This window comes from Tyto alba, unplaced genomic scaffold (genome assembly GCF_018691265.1).
Source record: "Tyto alba isolate M040663 unplaced genomic scaffold, T.alba_DEE_v4.0 Super-Scaffold_22, whole genome shotgun sequence".
Classification (NCBI taxonomy): domain Eukaryota; kingdom Metazoa; phylum Chordata; class Aves; order Strigiformes; family Tytonidae; genus Tyto; species Tyto alba.
The window spans coordinates 24396399-24415289 of record NW_024881296.1 but is presented as its reverse complement, the minus strand read 5'-3'; the positions used below and the strand labels follow the sequence as shown (position 1 = coordinate 24415289).

The following is an 18891-nucleotide window of genomic DNA, read 5'->3' as shown; positions in this document are numbered from 1 at the left end:
AGATGCTACCACTTTAATTAAAATCTAGCATTAAAATCAGTGGGAGCCAGATAGCAAAGTGCTTTTGTGAAATGAATCCAACATTAAAGGTTACAAAGCACAAATGCTCAATTCATATTACTTTACCATAAACAAAAGGGAGTTTAACTTACTGCTAGGTTCTGGGGTTGTGGTTCAAACACACTCACCAGTGGTTTCTCTCTTTGTTACACCCAAACAGAACAGTTTTACTGCTGAATGGAGTAAGAAAAGTTAGGGAGGCAGGATGCATTTCTGACATGTTTTAGTGATCCACAGGGAGTTTTTCTCTGCCCCAGTCTTAAAAGACCCAACAGACTACAGCATCCAACTGCTCTCCAGAGTGCACTCAAGGGATGTTTTGCTGTGGCAGCAGTTTGATGCTCAGGTCATAGACCAGAGCTTCATTAGCCCCCAAGCTAGATGTTGTCCAAATACAAACCAAAGACACTGTTTCCTTCAGTAACAACTTAAAATCTTGCTTTTTTTTTTTTTTTAATTCTTGGGGACAGGAAAATGCTGGGATTTAATACAAAATTAAAACTAATGTTCTGTACTGCATGCTCCTGTGTTTTATCACAGACACACAGAAGTGTGGAGCCAAAGATATTTTTTATTTTTGTAGGAAATGGCTTCACAGGATTGCACTAGGCCCCCAGCACAGAACTGTTTCCTGGGAAAATATATTCTACTCTTATTATAGATCTAAGTGTCATGTAAACACATGAAAACCACATAAATCAACCATATGCATGAAATGGATCATTCTGCTCTCATGAACTGGGGGCTAATTCGTCCAACTCAAACTTACTGGTGTAGTGTTTACTATGGTCAGCAATTCCTCTGCAGAGAAAGGACACTAGTGTTGAGCGATGGTTTTCAGGACAGCACACAGTGAAATCTAGCATTCAAACTAAAAGCTTGATGCCACAGAATGCTTTGACGCATATATAAAAATACAAGCAGTCCTGTCAAACTCAGCCTATGCTTAACAATATTCTGGAGGAAGGTCTATGTGAACAAAACATGGAAAGCAAATAAAATCCTTGAGAATTACTTTAGTTTAATAATTTAAGAACTCGGTTGCAATCCAGGTAATTTTTAATATCTTTGTTATTTTGGCAATAAAAGGCAAATGGGGTAACATTATATATTCATCACTGCTGGCATGTAATTGTGCTTTGTAAGAGGGTATGTTAAGAGTTTTGATTACAGATTACTTTCATTAAAAATGAAAAATGCTATTAAAAACTTAAATTCAGGTAAATACATGACTTTTAAATATGACTATCTTCATCCCCAGATTTTATTAATGGTCACAGTTGCCTGGTGAAAACATAGTATTCTTCAGCTCTAATTGTTACCTGTAGAGCTGAAAGTCTGCAGGGCCCTAATTTTATGATGACCAGTGCACAGGATCACTGGTACTCTCTAAGAGCCGGCAGAACAACACGCTTTTCATCCATCACACTATTCATCAGACCCTTCTGAAACGTCCTGTTAATGACAATGATGCTCATTTTCTTCCTGCCCCTCAAGTTCACTTTTTAATAGCCATTTCTTCCTGACCGCGACCCATAAAATCATTACATAGGCACTTTCATCTACAGAGGGAGGAAAAGAACTGCTGAACTCAAGCAAAAAAAGAAAGTAGTATTCGGCGTGTTTCTTAAATGCATTGATTTAGTACAAAAACCTTTCCATTCAATCAGAGTGGATGGCTAATGTTTTACTGCACTTGACACCCACTATTCCCATGGTTCGGAATCTCAGCAGCAGCAGTACAGCTGGAAGTCAGGATAGCACATCATAAATCCACTGGATTTTTACTAGTTAAGCTAGTTGCTCACTGTGCAGATAAAAATAAGCACTTGGACAGCATTTTATGGCCACAAAATGCTTTCCAAATAAAAGGAAAGCACCAGTCAACTGGAGTTAGGTAATTAATCTTCACACATGGCTATAAGGCATTGCTAGCCCCATTTTACAGTTAAGGAAAGCGAAGCAGAGAAATGAATCTACTTGCCTAAGTTGAAAGATGGTGTAAAAGGCAGAGCCAAAATTAGAAACTGGGAAATCTTGGCTTGTAGCCCAGTACTCAGAACACTACAACAAACGCTACCCAGAGATGAAACAGAAAGGAACATTGCACAAGGCAGCAAGGCTCCCTGCAAACAAACATCAGAACTAGTTCTCAGAAACTCCAGACACTAAAATAACCATCCTTGCATGGTAGCATGGGTAAGCCATAGAGCCCTTACAGAATTTCCCATCTCTGGCTCGAGTCCTTTCTGAGCGTTTTAAGTAAGGAAGCAATAATAGGAAGTGCTGAAATAGAAAAGCTTCTTTACGCACCTCTAAAGAAAATACTGCCCCTTATATATTCTGTAGCTTGACTTCAACTTCATTAAACCCCTAAACAGATGCATACTTTATAAAGGTTATCCATTAACGGCAAAACAATAGACAAGTTCAAGGTTGTCCAGAGGCAGAAACTGTGTATTCTATTTTTGTTGTAGTCCTTCAACAATTCTGTCAAACAAGCAAAATAAAAGGAACTGTCTGTCTCAGTCTGAAGGGTTAGTTAAGATTCACAAACCGTATGCATTAGAGCTCAATATTATATTCCCACAGTAGCCACTGTATTATTATTCTCGTTAGAAGACTTTAACCCTCACAGTCACCACGCAATTTCAGATTGGCCTTGGGATTTCATCTAAGAAAAGAAGTCCTATTTTGGGATCAGTGCTGTGACCCTTTTTCCATGCTTAGCCAAACAGCCTCACTGCAGAGATGACATGCTTGGGCTCCTAAACAATGGCCCTGGCAATGCAACAAACTCATCATTTCCTTGCCCAGTGTAAGGTCACTATTTTTATACAGAAAAAGGTGCTAATAACAGAAGCAGCTTCTTCCACGAGGCGCAACTCCATCTCTGGATGACAGTTTTGTTTGTTTAGTTTTTTTTTTAAGGAGGGTGTTTGTTTTTTTTTTTAAAGAAACCACATACCTACCTACAGATACAATACCTATGTATTTTATAAATATATATATATATGTATATAAAAATTATCATATGTATTACCAGCCAACATTTTACCTTGTGGTCCATACTGGCTCATCTGAGGCCCATAAGTACCACTTGAATTACTCTGCTGAAAGCTACCAATTCCAGGGTGCACTTGGCCTCCAGGTGAGGGGTGTGGTGACATGGAAGGTCCAGTTTGCTGAGGTCCATACTGTGACATTTGGGGGTTCCTCTGTATTCCTGCCATAAAACCTAAACAGAAAAAAGTGCCAAAGCAAGAGTTAATATTCAAGGTAACTGTTCTTTATTTAAGAAATCTTTGACATCAAAAATCCCTAACCCTCTTTAGTTAATTTTAGACTAAAAATTTCAGACTAAATTGCCATTGTTCATACAAACAGAAACAAACACATCTCCAATTCAGCAAAGCTGTCTCAACAACCAAAACCTGTATACAAGGCTCAAAAATTTGTACTTGCAAAAGAAAGATAGGGCTGTCTTGCTTAGTTACGAATAGCTGCTGATTTTAAAATTAGAACAGTCTTTATGAAGAAAAAAATGAAAGGCAATTATCTGCATTACCTAATAAGTAGTAAGGAATTTGCTTGATGACCTATGGTGGGAGTATCATAACTTCCAAAATTATACGTTGATGCCAAAATGTGTAACTTCAGCATATAGAAATCCGCTGTAAATACTCCTATTGCCTACAAACTCTCTTGAGCTAAAATTTCCTTTTATGTGAAGACTAGTCATAATAGTCAGGAAAAAAAAGTCGTTTTGGTATGTATTTGTGTGCTAGGTCCTCCTTCTGGTCTGTCCCCAGCACATCTGTATTGCATTCTCTCCTTTTTCCCTTTTGTAAATGTATCAATGAATCCCAATTTAATTTAAGGTTCAAAAGCTGCAGCAAGAGACCTAGTCAAATGCTATAAAATCTAGAAGCTTCATATAAATGAACAGAACTAAGCCTGTTAAATGGGAAAAGAAGAGGGTTTCGTGGCGGAGTTTTTAAGTTTTCATGAACTGGGAAAAATCCTGCAATCTTGCCCGTGAAACGTCTATGCAGGGATGCTGGTTTTCTAACATTTTACCCTGAATGGTTTTGGTGCTGCTTTCAATGTTGAAGAGGATGTGCTGAGAAGAGGGCGAGCTTTTTTTTTCTTGTTCCTGAAGGAAATCTGCTTTCTTTTCTGTTCTGTTTGTATATTAAAGCTCATCCCCACACTTCTCTGCGAGGCCGAAGGCGAGTGTACCTACGCCGGCGGCTCGGGGCGCCCGGTGAGGCGGGAGGCACGGCCCACTGCTGCCCCGCCGGCCCGCGTGTGCCAGCCAGCCTGTGCTCTGGCCCACCCCACGCCTAATCCTGGCGCCCGCGGTGTGAGGCCACGGAGAGCTGAAACATTATCTGCGGAAGGCGCCTATTTCCACTCCTCTCCATTAATTTTAGTGGCATGCATGCGGGGATGTGTGAAGTTGAAAGCCAAGAGACACGCCTCATGGCAGCACTGATTGCACCTTTGCTTACATGAGGGAGGGAGGGAACAGAGGAAAGGTAAGAGCAAAACCCCCTGACAGCGAGTGGACAACTGGAAGCTGCTGAAGGGAAGATCAGAAAAAGAAAAAAAGAGAAAAGGGGAGAGAGGCAAAGACAGGTTGTGAAGACAGACAGAAATGGGTGACAGGAGGAGGGAAAGGTGGCAGAAAGATGACTCTCCCAAAGGGCCAGGGTGTTCTCCCACTGGTTAGCATCAAACATCACACAGGCCAAACGCTGAATGCCTGATTAATGAAGAAGGGTAATTTTTTCTGAGCCATGTGTAGACACATGGTCAAACTCATAACTGAAAACACTGAGGTGCTACAGCACCCACGACAAGGTGGTTCAGGGGTCTCTCTGTGGGGACCACAGCCCCAACTAGCATGCTTTGAACTCAAAAGAGTAAGTTTCTCACCCATACCGATGCGGAAGGTGACACTGGGCTAATGACCTTCCTGCCTTTCTGCAGGTTGGCCTCCCCGCTTGTACACTGGTGACAACGCGCTGTACGAAAGGGGACAGTATCTATGACGTAGAAATGAAAGGTGGTGTGTACTTTACCAGAGATCAGGCTTTGAGTCCAAAGGCATGTGAACAGTTTTTGAGCCACAAACCTTTGCTATATAGCTTACTTACCCATCCACTAAAACCCTGTCAGAGAGACAACAAGCTCAGTGCCACAGGCTGTAAGGAGAAAAAGCAAGAGCCAAGATGATCTTGCATCCCCTTCTGCCCAGTTCTTTCGTGACACAAACAGCTCAACCCGTAACATGCTAAAACTCTAATAACTGCAAGGTTTGACAGAATGTGCACAGACCTTCCCTGATCTTTGTGCAAGCCCCAAGACAAGGGATTTGATCACACCTGAACTGCAAAGTCAAAGCCCAGTACCTGCCCTGCAGGCAGCCGGACCACACACACTGGCATGTGGCACGGCAAATAACTGAGGGTGAAATGGTGGCTTGGAAAATGGTCTGTACCAGTTGGAAAACTCCACACTTCGTAAAGAAAAGCTCATATGACCTTCTCCACTTAGCTTTATTTTGAAACAGACCCCTCAATTTTTAAAATAGTTACACTCTGCACACAAATCTTATTACAAAGCCTATGTCTTCTGCCGACAGTGCTGTAACTGATTTAGAAACCTAATACAATCGTATGTCTGTATGAAATAAATGCTCACGTTCCTGACACACATACACCATATATATCACACTCGTGGGATCCATTTAAATGAAAAATTTTGTAGTGGTCCCACTAAGTTTTTTATTATAAAGCTAGTAAAGTTACTCCTGCATCTAGTACAGAAGTGAGGGTTTTCTGTTCGCCCTGGGCCTTTTAATCTATACGAGATAACTTTCCAAATGTTGTGGTAGTGATAAAGGTTTTTCAACCCAGTTATTATCGCAGGCAGTACTTTTCTTAACACCACAAGGATGGATGCCACATTGAAAAGCTATCATTTGTACGGGTTGTAGTGATTTCCAGTATAGGGACTGCTGGTTGTTGAATCTAATGGAGAACATGGACTAATGTCTAATGGAGAACATGGAGAACATCAGTTCTAGCCAGCTCTGCTGTTGTCAGAAGGGCTCCTGAAGGGACCAGAGTAATAAGTGAAATGAATGTTTCCACTCAAATGACCTCTTCTTCAGGAAACTTCTAATCCGTTTCTCATGCTATAGAGAGGACTGTGTGGCTATATGTACAGCCATAAATAAAACTCGCCAGGACCATTCCCTGGCCTGGAGAGCGGTGTAGCATGCTTGTGTCCATCCAGCTAAACCCTTCCACTCAATGCTGGTAGTCTTACCAGTATGACTCCTGTGCGCAGTCCCTTGTGCTGCCTTGTCCATGCCTTGGGCAGTGGCTCAGGAAGTGTTTACAGGCATCGGCCAAAACCATGCCAGCGGCAGAGATCAACTGTGTGATACTACTCAAACTCGTGTTTTGGCCTTAGTTTACAGAGATGTAACACAACGACAAGGGAACAGATTCCTTATCAGCCTTTGATATGAGGCATGAGTTTCATCATCCCATAGGGTGTGAGATCCCTCTCAAATGAGGTTGGCTTTGCTATCTTCTCTGAAGCATGGATAGGTAAAGAATTAAAGAAAAGGAGACCTGAAATTCAGGAAGACTATCTGTGCCATATTATGTTCTATCACTATATGGTACGTTGAAGCATGGCCTTAAAATAGGACATGCTCCAAGTTCCTTCCAGAGAGCAGAGGAGTCATTTCAGCTATAGATGTGATGTGGAGAAGGTAAGATCAGGTCCTTACTGTGATCTGGATGCTATTACAAGAAAGAGGAGTCCACCCTCATCTACCTTGGTGAGAGCTCAGTGAACATTCAGAGATCAGTGCATGAGTCTGAAGTGTTTCAAATATTTGCAGAAGGCTCAGATGTCTTAGAGAAAAAAGGTGTTCCTGGTCAAGACGTTAACATTCTTGCATCATAAAGAGAAAACAACAACAATTCTAGAAATCTTATCAGAAACGAAAGGGAGCAGCTGGCATACATTCATTTTTCCTTATTTACACACATTTTCCCTAGTGTTCAACTTCATTTTATAACCGATACAAAAAGAAATAAATTTTCCTTCCAGAAAATTAGATCTAAGATAAAGTTTGCTTTTCTAAAGAAGTGAAGCAGGATTACATTAGAGCTGCACTGGAGTAAAGGCACTGGACTGATTAAACAGCCAGACTGCATCTGACATGTCCACCTCTCTGACAACAAGGCAGGTTTTTTTGTCTTTTAAATAAACTGCTAGGTAACACCTATGAGTTAAGACTTTAAAAATTGCAATGGCAACATGCTCATCAGTGAACAAATCTACACCCTTCCCTTAATATTAGTGATAAAAGAGGTACACATGATGTTTTACTTGCCATCACAAGAGATTACTTACTGAAAAAACACTTGAGTGGATTTTGGCAAACTAAGCTATTTCAGGAGTAGCTGAATAAAGTGAGCCTGCCAGAAGTATTCAGAAGTTATTTTTTTATACTACATTTATGTACCTAAAGAATGCTTGTCTTTATTAAAACTCAATTTAGAGTTGTAGAGTCATCTTTTCACTTTCCTGGTTCTAAATGAAACAGCAGCATACTATTAACAATTAGCATGCCATAACTATAATAAAATATGTTTGCATGTTCAAATAGAACATATGTACTACGGTTTAAAAATGGGCAGGTAGCAGTATATTTTTCTTCTTTCTTCTTAGCAAAATATAGAGAAATAATATAAAATGGGTAATGATTATTATAGAAGTATTTCTGCTCCTTTGATATAGGTAAAGACAAAAATGAAGCCTCGTCCTACACAGTACTAACAACTGGTTATTTTACGTACATCATATAGCTAATACCATTTATGATGCCTTTGTAAAAACATTTAACGTTTTGTTTTTTCCTTATGCATATGTATACATAAAACAGCTAAACAACAGTAAATTACTAAAGCTTCGTGAAATTATGCACGAAAGTTGTCTTAATTACATTTGTACACTGACCAATACAAGATCATCTGTTTTTTGAACACTATCTCCTTAGCACTAACCCTGAAAAACACCCACCAAATTTGGTGGCTTGTTGGTGTAACATCTGAAATGGATTCTTTTGATATTTTAAGGTCTTGGCTTGAATATGAAAAAACCTTTCCAGGAAAGCAGGAGCTCAAACACAAAGGAAGTCACTGCAAAGTAACAAGTTATTGCATATCAGCTGATGGACAGCAACTGTCTACTGGCACACACTTAACCCACGGTCAATGAGAGGTCTTTTGATTTAGCCAGAAGTAGTGCAATGATTTTCATGAATGAATTAAACCTGAAATCATATGGAACACTTACTCATTTTAAGCTCAGGAAAACGTTGGAGTTTGCAGTGATAGCAGATCATAACTAAATTATGTACTTGATAAATTAAAAATGAGGAAATATATAACTTACAATGTGTAAAAAAAAGAACTTATACAAGAAAAAATAAATCAAGCTATCACTCTTTCTAGAGAGGCACGCTTAGTGACACAGCATGGGACCAAAACAACTGAGGAACTTTTCTGAGTAAGGAATAAGGAATTTCCCCTTGTTCAAGGGCAGAGGCTAAAGAAGGAGCCAGACAGGCTTATTACTCTGAAAATCATGGAATGAGAAAAGCAGAAAGAAATTGGATGCATTCACTAATCATTAAATAATTAGAAAAAAAAAACGTAAAATTCTCTACTCACTAATCAGCTCAAATTAAATATGTGAAAAGAGGTATTTTTCACAGTCTACAAGGGAAAAACTTGCGTGTTGTGGGAGTCACACAAATTTCCAATGCTTGGCATGTTAGCAAGGCACTGGCCAGTACCCTTGAGAAAAAAGAGCAAATGTCTGCACACCCATGACAGTTTTTGGCAGACTTTTCTTCCTCAGACAGCTGTTTGGTTTGTATGCACTATCTCAGGATTTTCACCAGCAAATACAACAGAATTGAGATGGATCTAAAGCGGTGACTCCCAAATGTAGCTCGTCCATGGGTAAATAACACTGAGACAGAAGTGGCAGGGTAAAGCTAAGCAAACAAAACACAGTATTTTGTGCAGTGGCTACAGTAAAATTTGGCAACCTGTTAGCACAGCAGAATGCTCAGGAAGATAACAGTTAAACTTAAATTCTCCCTAGCCCATCTGTCTCAGATGGCAAGGACAGCTCAGGAAGTCTTTGGACTAGTGAACAGTGTCTGGGTTTTTGCCCAGTTAAACATGTCCACAGTCAGCACCTCAGAGCACTGCGAGGAAACATCCAACAGAACAAGATTCAAACATTACAGAAGTGTTTTAGTAATTGAAAGAGTTGGTTACTCTCATGTAAGCCTGAGATACCAGGACCCTAAATATGCAACCAGGTTGTGTGCACAGACTGTCAATGGTACTGGAACAAACACCTTCAAATGGTGTGATCAAACCTGGAGGTGAGACACTTAAAGACTGCAGCAGATAAGAAAATACTGTTGTGCCACTGCTTATAGGGGCCAGCTCTACCTAGCCATAAACTACTTTCTGTCACTGGCAAAGAATGGTATGGTAAGTATCCCTAAGGTGCTATTTAAAATACACATTTAAAATGACACAGTGAGAGAGATTGAAATACTGGAAAAAAATCTAAGCAGACAAAAATTTTATACAAGTCTAAACAAACAACAGCAATAAAGAAATTGGGGAAGGTTTGACCCATGTACCAGAACACAACCTTAATTATTCAAGTGAAACCATGTGGGTGGCATAAGAAAACTGGCCTCTAGAGCAAGCAGGCAGAAGATTTCTTTATATTCAAGATACCTCAGCTCTTATTCTCACTTTCCAGAAGTCAGTCTTACTAAAACATGCCCAGCTGGACTAGTGACTGCACATATGAAACCTACGTTTGTCATACATGGAACATCCAACTCAGTAACATACACTACAGGGTGATGGGTTGAGTAAGCATGAGTAGATCAGCTTCATTTAGATGATGCAAATACTAATTCTCAATATTCCTGTCCACTTAATAGGTGGGTAAAAAAATACACCTTCACAAACAGATGGCAGTTAGTAGGCAGGTGCCAAACAATTAATCAATCAGTTAATAAATAAATAAATAAATAAACCAGAACACCTTCACAAGCTGATCCACATTTAGCACAGCTAAGTTACAGCACTGCTCCAATACAAAATCTCTGGGTGGCTCTGGTATGAACCTGTTGGATGTGTACCAAGCAGCAGCACTGACATGGGCAACAGTTAGGTACTGAATATATCAGATCTGTGCTAATGTCTCTGATACCAAGTGAACACTTCTGCTGACAAGCTATTTGGGCTACTAAAGGGTAACAGCATAAAAATACTTACTGAGACCACTGACATAGGACAAATTAAGAGGCTTACTCTTTAGCTGCTAACATGAAGGCTAATAATCTTCTTGATAATATGTTTTTTATTCATGTAAGAGCTAAAAATAGATTTTAAAATCCTCATTTCTTTCTCCAATCACATTGCATTTTTAAAAAAGGTCTCAGATAGTTTTTAGGAGAAAGCTCTTTATTGTTTCCTCATTAACCAAGAAAAAAAAAAAATCTAATTTCTACATTGAGGTCTTTTTTCAGCCCACATAAAACCTCCTTGTCTTTTCCAAGTCCATCAGGGTGTCACAAAAAATATCTGAAGTTCTCTGGGCCAGAGTAACAGTGACATCGTTTCCCACTGGTACCCGGAAAATTTATTTTCACGTTGGCATCTGCTAATATCTGCAGAACAACCACCACATTTCTTCACACCCATTCAACAATGAATGCTTCTTTGCTTACGTGAAACAGCAGTTATGGAAAACATCACCTTAGCAAAACTGGGGCTTCTTGCAAAGATCACTGCAGTATTTCTCCTTCTCACAAAAGGATCAATGTTCTGTTTAAGAAAAAGTGCTGGGTTGGTTTTTATTTTTCTTTAGAAGTATTTTCTTATTATGCTTTAATATCTATCTTGCAGTCTCCTCACTGTTTATTTGTCTGACTGCTTCTCTTCACAATCTGAATAGCTTTGGGGAAGATGGAAACTAATGACCTAGCTAAGGTTTTAACCCAGACCCCCTAGTGTTTTACCAGCTGTGCTATTAGGTTAACTGGCTGAATCTCCTCTGCTTCTCTCTCTGATATTACAAAACCCAGCCTATGTATAGCATGCAATAATGTTTAAATTTTTCCCACCTCTAAACCTCCCTCTGCTACTGCCTAGCCTTGAAATTCATATAATCTATCATTGATAAATTAGAATCTGGGGAAGGATCAGACAGATTACCCAGATGGTAGCTGGGGAAGTAATATCCAAGCTTTCCTAATGCAAACCTTGCGTAATGCTCTCTGATGTAAATTTTAAGTGCTATACTGAGGGCAGAGAATGAAAGACATTTGTGGAGATGTTGATGCACAGACAGAACAAAAAAAGCATTGCTCATCCAGGATCTTACACATAACTTGTTACTGTAACATACCTTACACAAGATGCTTTTACTACGGTGCTTGAAAAATAAGGGTAATGGTGTATTGCAGCACAAAAGCACCCCACCCCGCTCTCCCAACTGACCCTGAAGCAAATCCTTGATTTCAGTAGGTAGCTTGGGCTGCTGGAATTAATCTGAGCAGCAACAAGAAAAAACCTGAGGAGTCAGTCTGTTTTATACAATCAACATTTGTCTAAGTTTCCCTAATAACTTGCATACTTATGAAAATCATGGAGGAGAGCAAAGAAGGAACGGCATTTTTCAACGCGTAATGTGCAAGGCCTACAGGCTTAATGGTCTAAATTTCAGGTCTGAAAAGTTTACCCTCCCTGGATACTCCTGTTCAAAGGTTCCATGGATCAACTCAGATCTTCCTTTTCATGAAGTACATACACTGAATATCATGATATATATATATATATTTTGTGGATACGACTAAAATACATACGATGTGTCTTTTCTGTCTTGCATGCACATAAAATAAATCATATTTTTTTTTCAAAAATACAAAATCAGCGTGTTGTCCTCAGTCCCAAAATGCTTTTGTCTCGATCTTATTTTACCATGATTTACGATTTAACTGATTTTTCCCTTGCTTGATTTGCAGCTGTTCCCTGATGAGTGTTTATTCTGCAGCCTTTTAGGATCCTTTGGGATGGAAGGAACTATCCAGTGTTAGCTATTAATATATATATTATACAGATTTCAGCTCACTGCCCTATATATTAACTTTAAAAGACACAAAGGGTCTTAGATCGTAAGTTCTTTATTTTTAGAGAAGCTTAAAAAAAAGGTTAAGTTAGGTACTGAGAGAGCAGAGTGTCCTGGAAACGATGGTGCTGTTCAAGAGGCAAACCACAGGCGGCTCCCAGTTTACAGGCCATGATGGGAAGCAGTCCCAGGGACAGGGATCGTACACAGTAACTTTACATTGAGCCTGGTGCCAGGAACATCGACTGTCACTTTGTCAAGTTCTTCATCAGTGACTACTTCTGGCTTATCTCACTCCCTGAGCCCAGAGGCAGGGAATCTGACTGCTGCCTAATGAAGTCAGTGGAAACTTTTCTATTGAGAAGTCTCTCTGATGGCAACTATATAAACTCTCTCAGAATAATTCAATCCTGCTCCCTAATTTCAAAAAGAGAATCCCCGATTTAGTTTAAAGAATGAAATAAGGATTCATCACCAAATATAACAAGATTTAACATCAGCAAGAAGAAAGCAATGACCAGCTGCTAGTATACAAAATTTACTTGGGAGACCTGACTCTGGGTTTTGATTGTACAGATATTATTACCTACTTCAAATCCTATTTCTGCAGTTTTGCTCTCTCCCAGCATGGCTTATCACATGTAAATCATACCCCTTCCTCCTTCAGTTCTTCTTGCAGATGGCCCATACTGCTGTATATTTAGTGTAAGCCACAACTAATCAGATCAACCTAAAGCTGAGACTGGCTGGTATATGTTTGAAATCCAAGTACAGTCTGAAACTAGCATCCTGAAATGGCAACGGATTTCTTTAAGAATTAATCTGGTTTGGGAGAGTAATGTAATTTTCAATACTTTTAGGCAAGAAAAGCAGGTCTTCCTGTAATGCTTCCTGTAATGTAAAAATGGGGGTCTTGAGAGTGTTTCTGTAATTAAAACAGCAAAGAAAAATAGTGTGTATATATTTGAAAAACCTGCTCATCAGACCAATGTCGCATTTCAGTGCACTTCACTTGCACTTTTACAATCAAATTAAAAACACAGTGGCAAACCCCAAAGATGGCCTGATCTTTTTTAAAGACTGTTGATAAACTTAGTGCTCACCAAATTGAGAAACTAATGTAACTTTTTGAGTCACCAAAGAAGTTTAGCACACGGCTCCACTGCTTGGCTCTGCCTCCACATACAGATCAGCTCTGTATATTCCTATGCATCCTGTTCCTAGTTCCTCACGTGACTTGAGATGAAAAAGATATGTTTTACAGAGCCAGTGTGACAGTTTCAACTAAAACCTGCCTTTTCTCCTTACATGACGCACTTTCCTGGCTGTTGAAGGCACAAATCCTCTAACCCCAGTCTTCTGGGGATGAAGATTTCCTCCCAGCCTGGCACGGCGTTCCTGCATACCAGCTGGAGCTCAGCTCCTCCGCGCTGACCCACCTGGAGAACGCTGTGTGCAGAAGAGGCACTCCAACATACCTGTGGCTTTGCACTCAGTGCATGTCTCAAGCATCTTTCTTTAAGAGCCAGAAATACTTCAGTCTACATCAAGTAAACTTATTACCAAGTCTGATTTAACCTTAAGTGGTGTCATTGTTAACATGGCAAGCAGAAGAATTTTAATGACAAGAATCATTTTATTCTCTAGCTCCTCAGTGCTCTGAATAGATCCCAAATCCCCAAATGAGAGCAAAAAACGTATTCTCAGGGAAAAAGCCTTTATAAGATCTAAAAGCAAACTACAGTATCTTTTTTTGTTGCCATAAGAATTCTTAGATCTATTTTCTTCTTAAAAAAAGAAACCAGAAGGAAGAAAATAGATTCCAGGGAAAAGAATCTCTACCATCAAATGTCAGTATTAAGCCATAAATCTGATCAGGAATTGTAGGTACAAACCACCCGATTGGTATTCTGTGTCTTCCACACAAGCAAAAACATTTATATTTTGTTAGAAGAAAATACATGACAGTGGAATTTATGTGATGACTGCGTGCAAATAAGCATGCCCAGAAAACAGTTAAAGGGGAGAAAAATACCTATATGAAATCTAATGGGCAAATTAGGAAATTGTAGTTACAGGAATTCAGTTGCTACTTAGTGTTTATAGGGAAGCACAAAGAGAACATCAAAATGCCTGATCACATCCCATCTGTTACTACCTCTTGCTGGATAACATCTTGGCTGCCAAAAAAGCTATTTAAATTTACTACATTGCAGCTACTGATAAATATCACTTCTGTGAAGATCTAATACTAAATAAGGACTAGATCTGAGGATAAAGCTTACAAGCAGTTGTGTCAAAAAGATCCGAATTTTGCTTAGTATAACACCTGTACTCCTACAAGCCTGCAGTTTCTTACTCCCTGTGCCTGGCTGTGATATGTTTTTAATGGAGCATACAACTGTACAACAAGCCTCAAAAGCTGGATCATGTCAACAACAGAAAGAAATAAAGCTAGAACAGAAAGAATGACATAAAAAAAGAAAAAAGAAAAGGTACTGGAAGGAGGTGACGGAGAAGAGGAAGGCTACTAGTCAACAATTTTGGAGGTGCTTACTCCAGGCACTTTCCATATAGATCTGACAGGCACGGAATGGTGCCATGAAACTGCCTCCAGCAATGGAATACATTTTCCAGCACATCACAGCAGCTGCAACGGCATCAATTCTGCTTGCAATCCATGTCCAAACAGAAAAAGTTCTCAGTGGTCCTATTTCAGCATATCTCAAGGACTAATTAAATCCTCATTACTATCTTCTAATTATTCCAGTGCTCTGGGATTTCAATGAGCAAGTCCCCAATGGTGCATTAGATGAAAAGGGTTAAATAACCTGTGTTGATTTTGAGACTCCAGATCTATTTCAGACCTTTAGCATATCATCAGCATTATCATGAATATTTAACTACGTACCGCTGTGAAAATTATAAGGGGAAAACAATTAAAGATTTTTTAAAAATTAATTCTGACCCATATACATTTGCACTAATAAATAAGGCTTCTTTAAGTACCCCCATTATGAGAGTGCTTGCTAGAGTAATAACGTGAAGTCATTAACTGTTTCCATTAAATTCAATGGTTTTCAGGAGCTCCCAATTCACTATTTTAATATAAAACTGAAACCTGACATGTACCTATCCAACTGCATAAGCATGAAAAATACTACCGAGAAGCTGGTAAGTTTTCTAAGCTTTTTCAAAATTAGGTAAGGAACCAATCATTTCTGCAGGGGTAAAAGTGCCTATCTCAACATTATTGTGACACATATTCTCCTATTAGTGTTTGCATAGGTGAGTATTCACGTACACAGCCAGCCATCGCCATTAGGTTACAAAATTAAGAGTGGGAGTATAAGCTAATGGCTGGGATGGAAGGCTTCTTTTCCACACTGCAGCTTCAAGACACTGAACTAGGGGGTCAATTTGGATATGCTGGGTTTTTATTTGATCCATACAAATAACTTCTAACCCACTGAGCAGTTCTGGCTACTAAGCACATCCTCAAAGTGCGGCTTCCAAAACCCAAACTGATGAGGTAAGTATGTACAGCTGAATACAGGGAGCTCAAGCAACTGTATACCTCAATTATTTGCCAAATGGTTATGACAGCTGTGGTATCACTGCCACCCTACCTCTGGGGGCTGATGTAACTAAAGTTTATAAAAAGCTTTGACTTCAATAAACATAAAAACCCAAACCCTTACTTTTGATCACAGTAAAGAAAAGCCTGGAGTAGCTGTATCAGAAACAAAAAGCAAAACATGCATGCCCCTTCCCCTCAAAAGCACAGCAAGTTTCAGTGACTAATTAATTAGTCGTGACTACATTTTCATGTGGTATCCCCAAGTAATGGTGATTGCTGTGATTCAGCAGCAGTTAAATGCACGTCAGTGGGTGGCCATGGCCACTCCTGCTTCTCCAAGAGACCACTGACCCCAGTCCTGCACAGTCTGCTCCCTCTGTCTCCAGAGCTCTTGGGCTCTGACAGTCCATTAAGGTGTACGGGACTTACTTAAGTTCCAGTACTTTCAAAGACATGTGAGCTGAGACATAGATTATACACATAAAAGTACATGCAATTTCTTATTGCGTAGGTAGACAATGTGTGTTGGTAGAAGTGAAAGTTTCATTGATTGGGCATCAAACAGCAGTGGCCAGTTATCGATTCTGGGACGAGAATAGAAGTGGGCTGCCTAGAATAGCACGCTCCACTTACGCTGACACAGGTCCAAATGTCCTAGAGCTTGAGCAGGACATGAAAAATCTTCAAATTTTTTTTAAAAAGTAAGCATTTTTATGCTTATTACAAAATGGATAAAATAAGCTATATAAAAAGCAAGCTGGCAAGCTCAAAAAATCCAGTCCCCCAAGAAATTCCTATACTGTACATATGCACATATGTTACCACTCCCTTCCTTCCACACACAGAATGTACATGTAAAAATGTGCTCCTTGCTTCATGCTGCACTGTATGACGGTGGATGTATAGTCTTAGGCAGGCAAACATAAAAATCCCAGCTGGGTGCTGAGTAACCATGGAAAGTAGGGTAAAATATAATCAAACATGTTCATAATAAAATAAGTAAGTGTAAACTTAATGGGTCAAGGGTGGTTTAGCATGAAGAAGTGCTACAGCTCAGACTCCACCTGTCAATCAAGCTTCACAATATTTGGTATATAACACTTTTTTCAAGTACTGAATGGAGGATTCTGCTCAAGAAATAATTAGTAGTCTTTTGTTCATTCAACTCTTTCTCTAAACAAGGAAAGGAGTATTATACAAAGTGCTAAAACAAACATTACCTTATCCTATGTAGGGCCTCTGGGTTTTTAGTTTTCATTTTCTTTTTTTTTCTTTTCTTTTTTGGGAGAAAGTGTATCAGTAAGCCAAGAGTTTAAATTACTGTAACAGATGCCAATAGATCAGGTGTCCTTAGCAGCAACGATTTTCTGCTCAGGTTTTTATCAGTAAATGACAAGCATCTTCCCTTTGAGTCCCCATCACTCCCCCTCCTTCCTTTCTTCAAGTTCAGTGGAAACCAGTTCAAGCAAGCAAAGGAATCAACTAATGTAACAGCCTTTTTAAAAGGTGAAGTTTTCCATTTCAAAGGAGCCTCTAATCAATGACAGGGCGCAAAAGGGAATGCACGCATGTTTATGCGCGTATAGCACAGACTTTAGAGGAGCTTTGGGGAACATGTTCTGCAAAATCAATATGACCTAGCTAGTTACAAATTTCATATCTGCTGCATGAAACAAACAGTCTTCTTGTACAAGCTGCGTTGCAAGGACCATGCATATTACACCAGATTTTGCATATGAAGAGTGGAAAAACTGCAACATTCCCAAACACATTTTCTCTAAGAACATAACCACAACTCTCACCCTCCTGTACAGAGGAAAAAACAGACTAAATCAATCTGTGTATTTTATTTCTCTATTATTTGCTTGTTTGACTTCCCAGTTATAGCAGCTGTCTTCTCTGTTTTACTTTTGAACACCCTCCTCCTCTCCCAACCACACAATGACCCCCAGTTTTGTTCTGCAGCAGCATCAGACAGGTTTGACCGTTCCCGCTCTGTCAGACCTGCCTAACTCATCCCTCAAAGCCGGGTGAGAAACACACACTGCAGAAATAATTATTACTGGGCAGTGTAACATTCTGTGCCAAGACCCAGCTGGGCCAGGAAATGCAAACATCTTTATGAGATGCTTGGGTCTTTAAAACCTCGATCTGATCCACTCCCTCTGCTTTGTTAATATTCTGTCTCACAAAGCATCATATATATGTATCGGCTACTGAGGTCATTCTTTTTTCACAAAACATGTACATTATTAAAAAAAAAATTTAAGGGGAAAAGAAGTCCCTGCACTAATAATTGCATATCAAGAACAACTGAAAGGGAAACAAAACAATGAGTCGACAGTGGAATTCTGTGTTTCATGTTCTCATTAATCAGCATTCCTGGAGGAGGGAACATCCAACGCAGGAAAACAGCAAAAAACTAAGACTCCTCTTCTTTGTGAGTCCTCTTAAGTTCCTCCTGGATGCTATCCCAGAAATTTGTCATTCTGTGAGTTCAACTTGCTTCACTGTGAGAAAACTTCTAGTATTTATGGTATCCCCATATGCTGCTACTTGGAATATTTCTGGTAGCAAGACATTTTAGGAGGGGCATTTCATAAATAACTCCATGTTTATCACAGTTATCATGTGTCTGTTTTGCAAGCTTGTCGCTGGCACATGTTAACCACTGCATGGACAGGATGCCCAGTTTACAGCAGCTGATTGTATGTATGGACATGCAACAAAGCTGTGAATTATCTTTCATGAGCTAGGGAGGAAGGAGACGAAAGGAAAAGGGCTTAAAGTTTATAATGGTAACATTAAAAAGAAAAAAAAAAAAACACCTCCGTTTATTTTTGTGAGCACTTGCTAGGAAGCACCCTTTTAGAACAGCTCTGTTGCCTGCAAGGTTTTCCCTTCCAAGATTTCAAAATTTTTGAACCATTTGACCTAAGTAGTTGATTTCCCTTTAAATATAAATATAGTTTAATTCTAGAAACAGC

General features: G+C 39.5%; 1 protein-coding gene across 6 annotated transcripts in view; it reads right to left on the bottom strand.

Moving 5' to 3' along the window:
• Positions 1–18891, bottom strand: part of ARID1B (AT-rich interaction domain 1B) — a 332937-nt gene that overhangs the window by 64847 nt on the left and 249199 nt on the right. For all 6 annotated transcript variants that reach the window (XM_033011608.2, XM_033011610.2, XM_033011612.2 and 3 more), the window contains exon 7: positions 3119–3298. In XM_033011608.2, coding sequence (XP_032867499.2) covers positions 3119–3298 — 180 coding nt within the window. The remainder of the gene's footprint in view (positions 1–3118; positions 3299–18891) is intronic.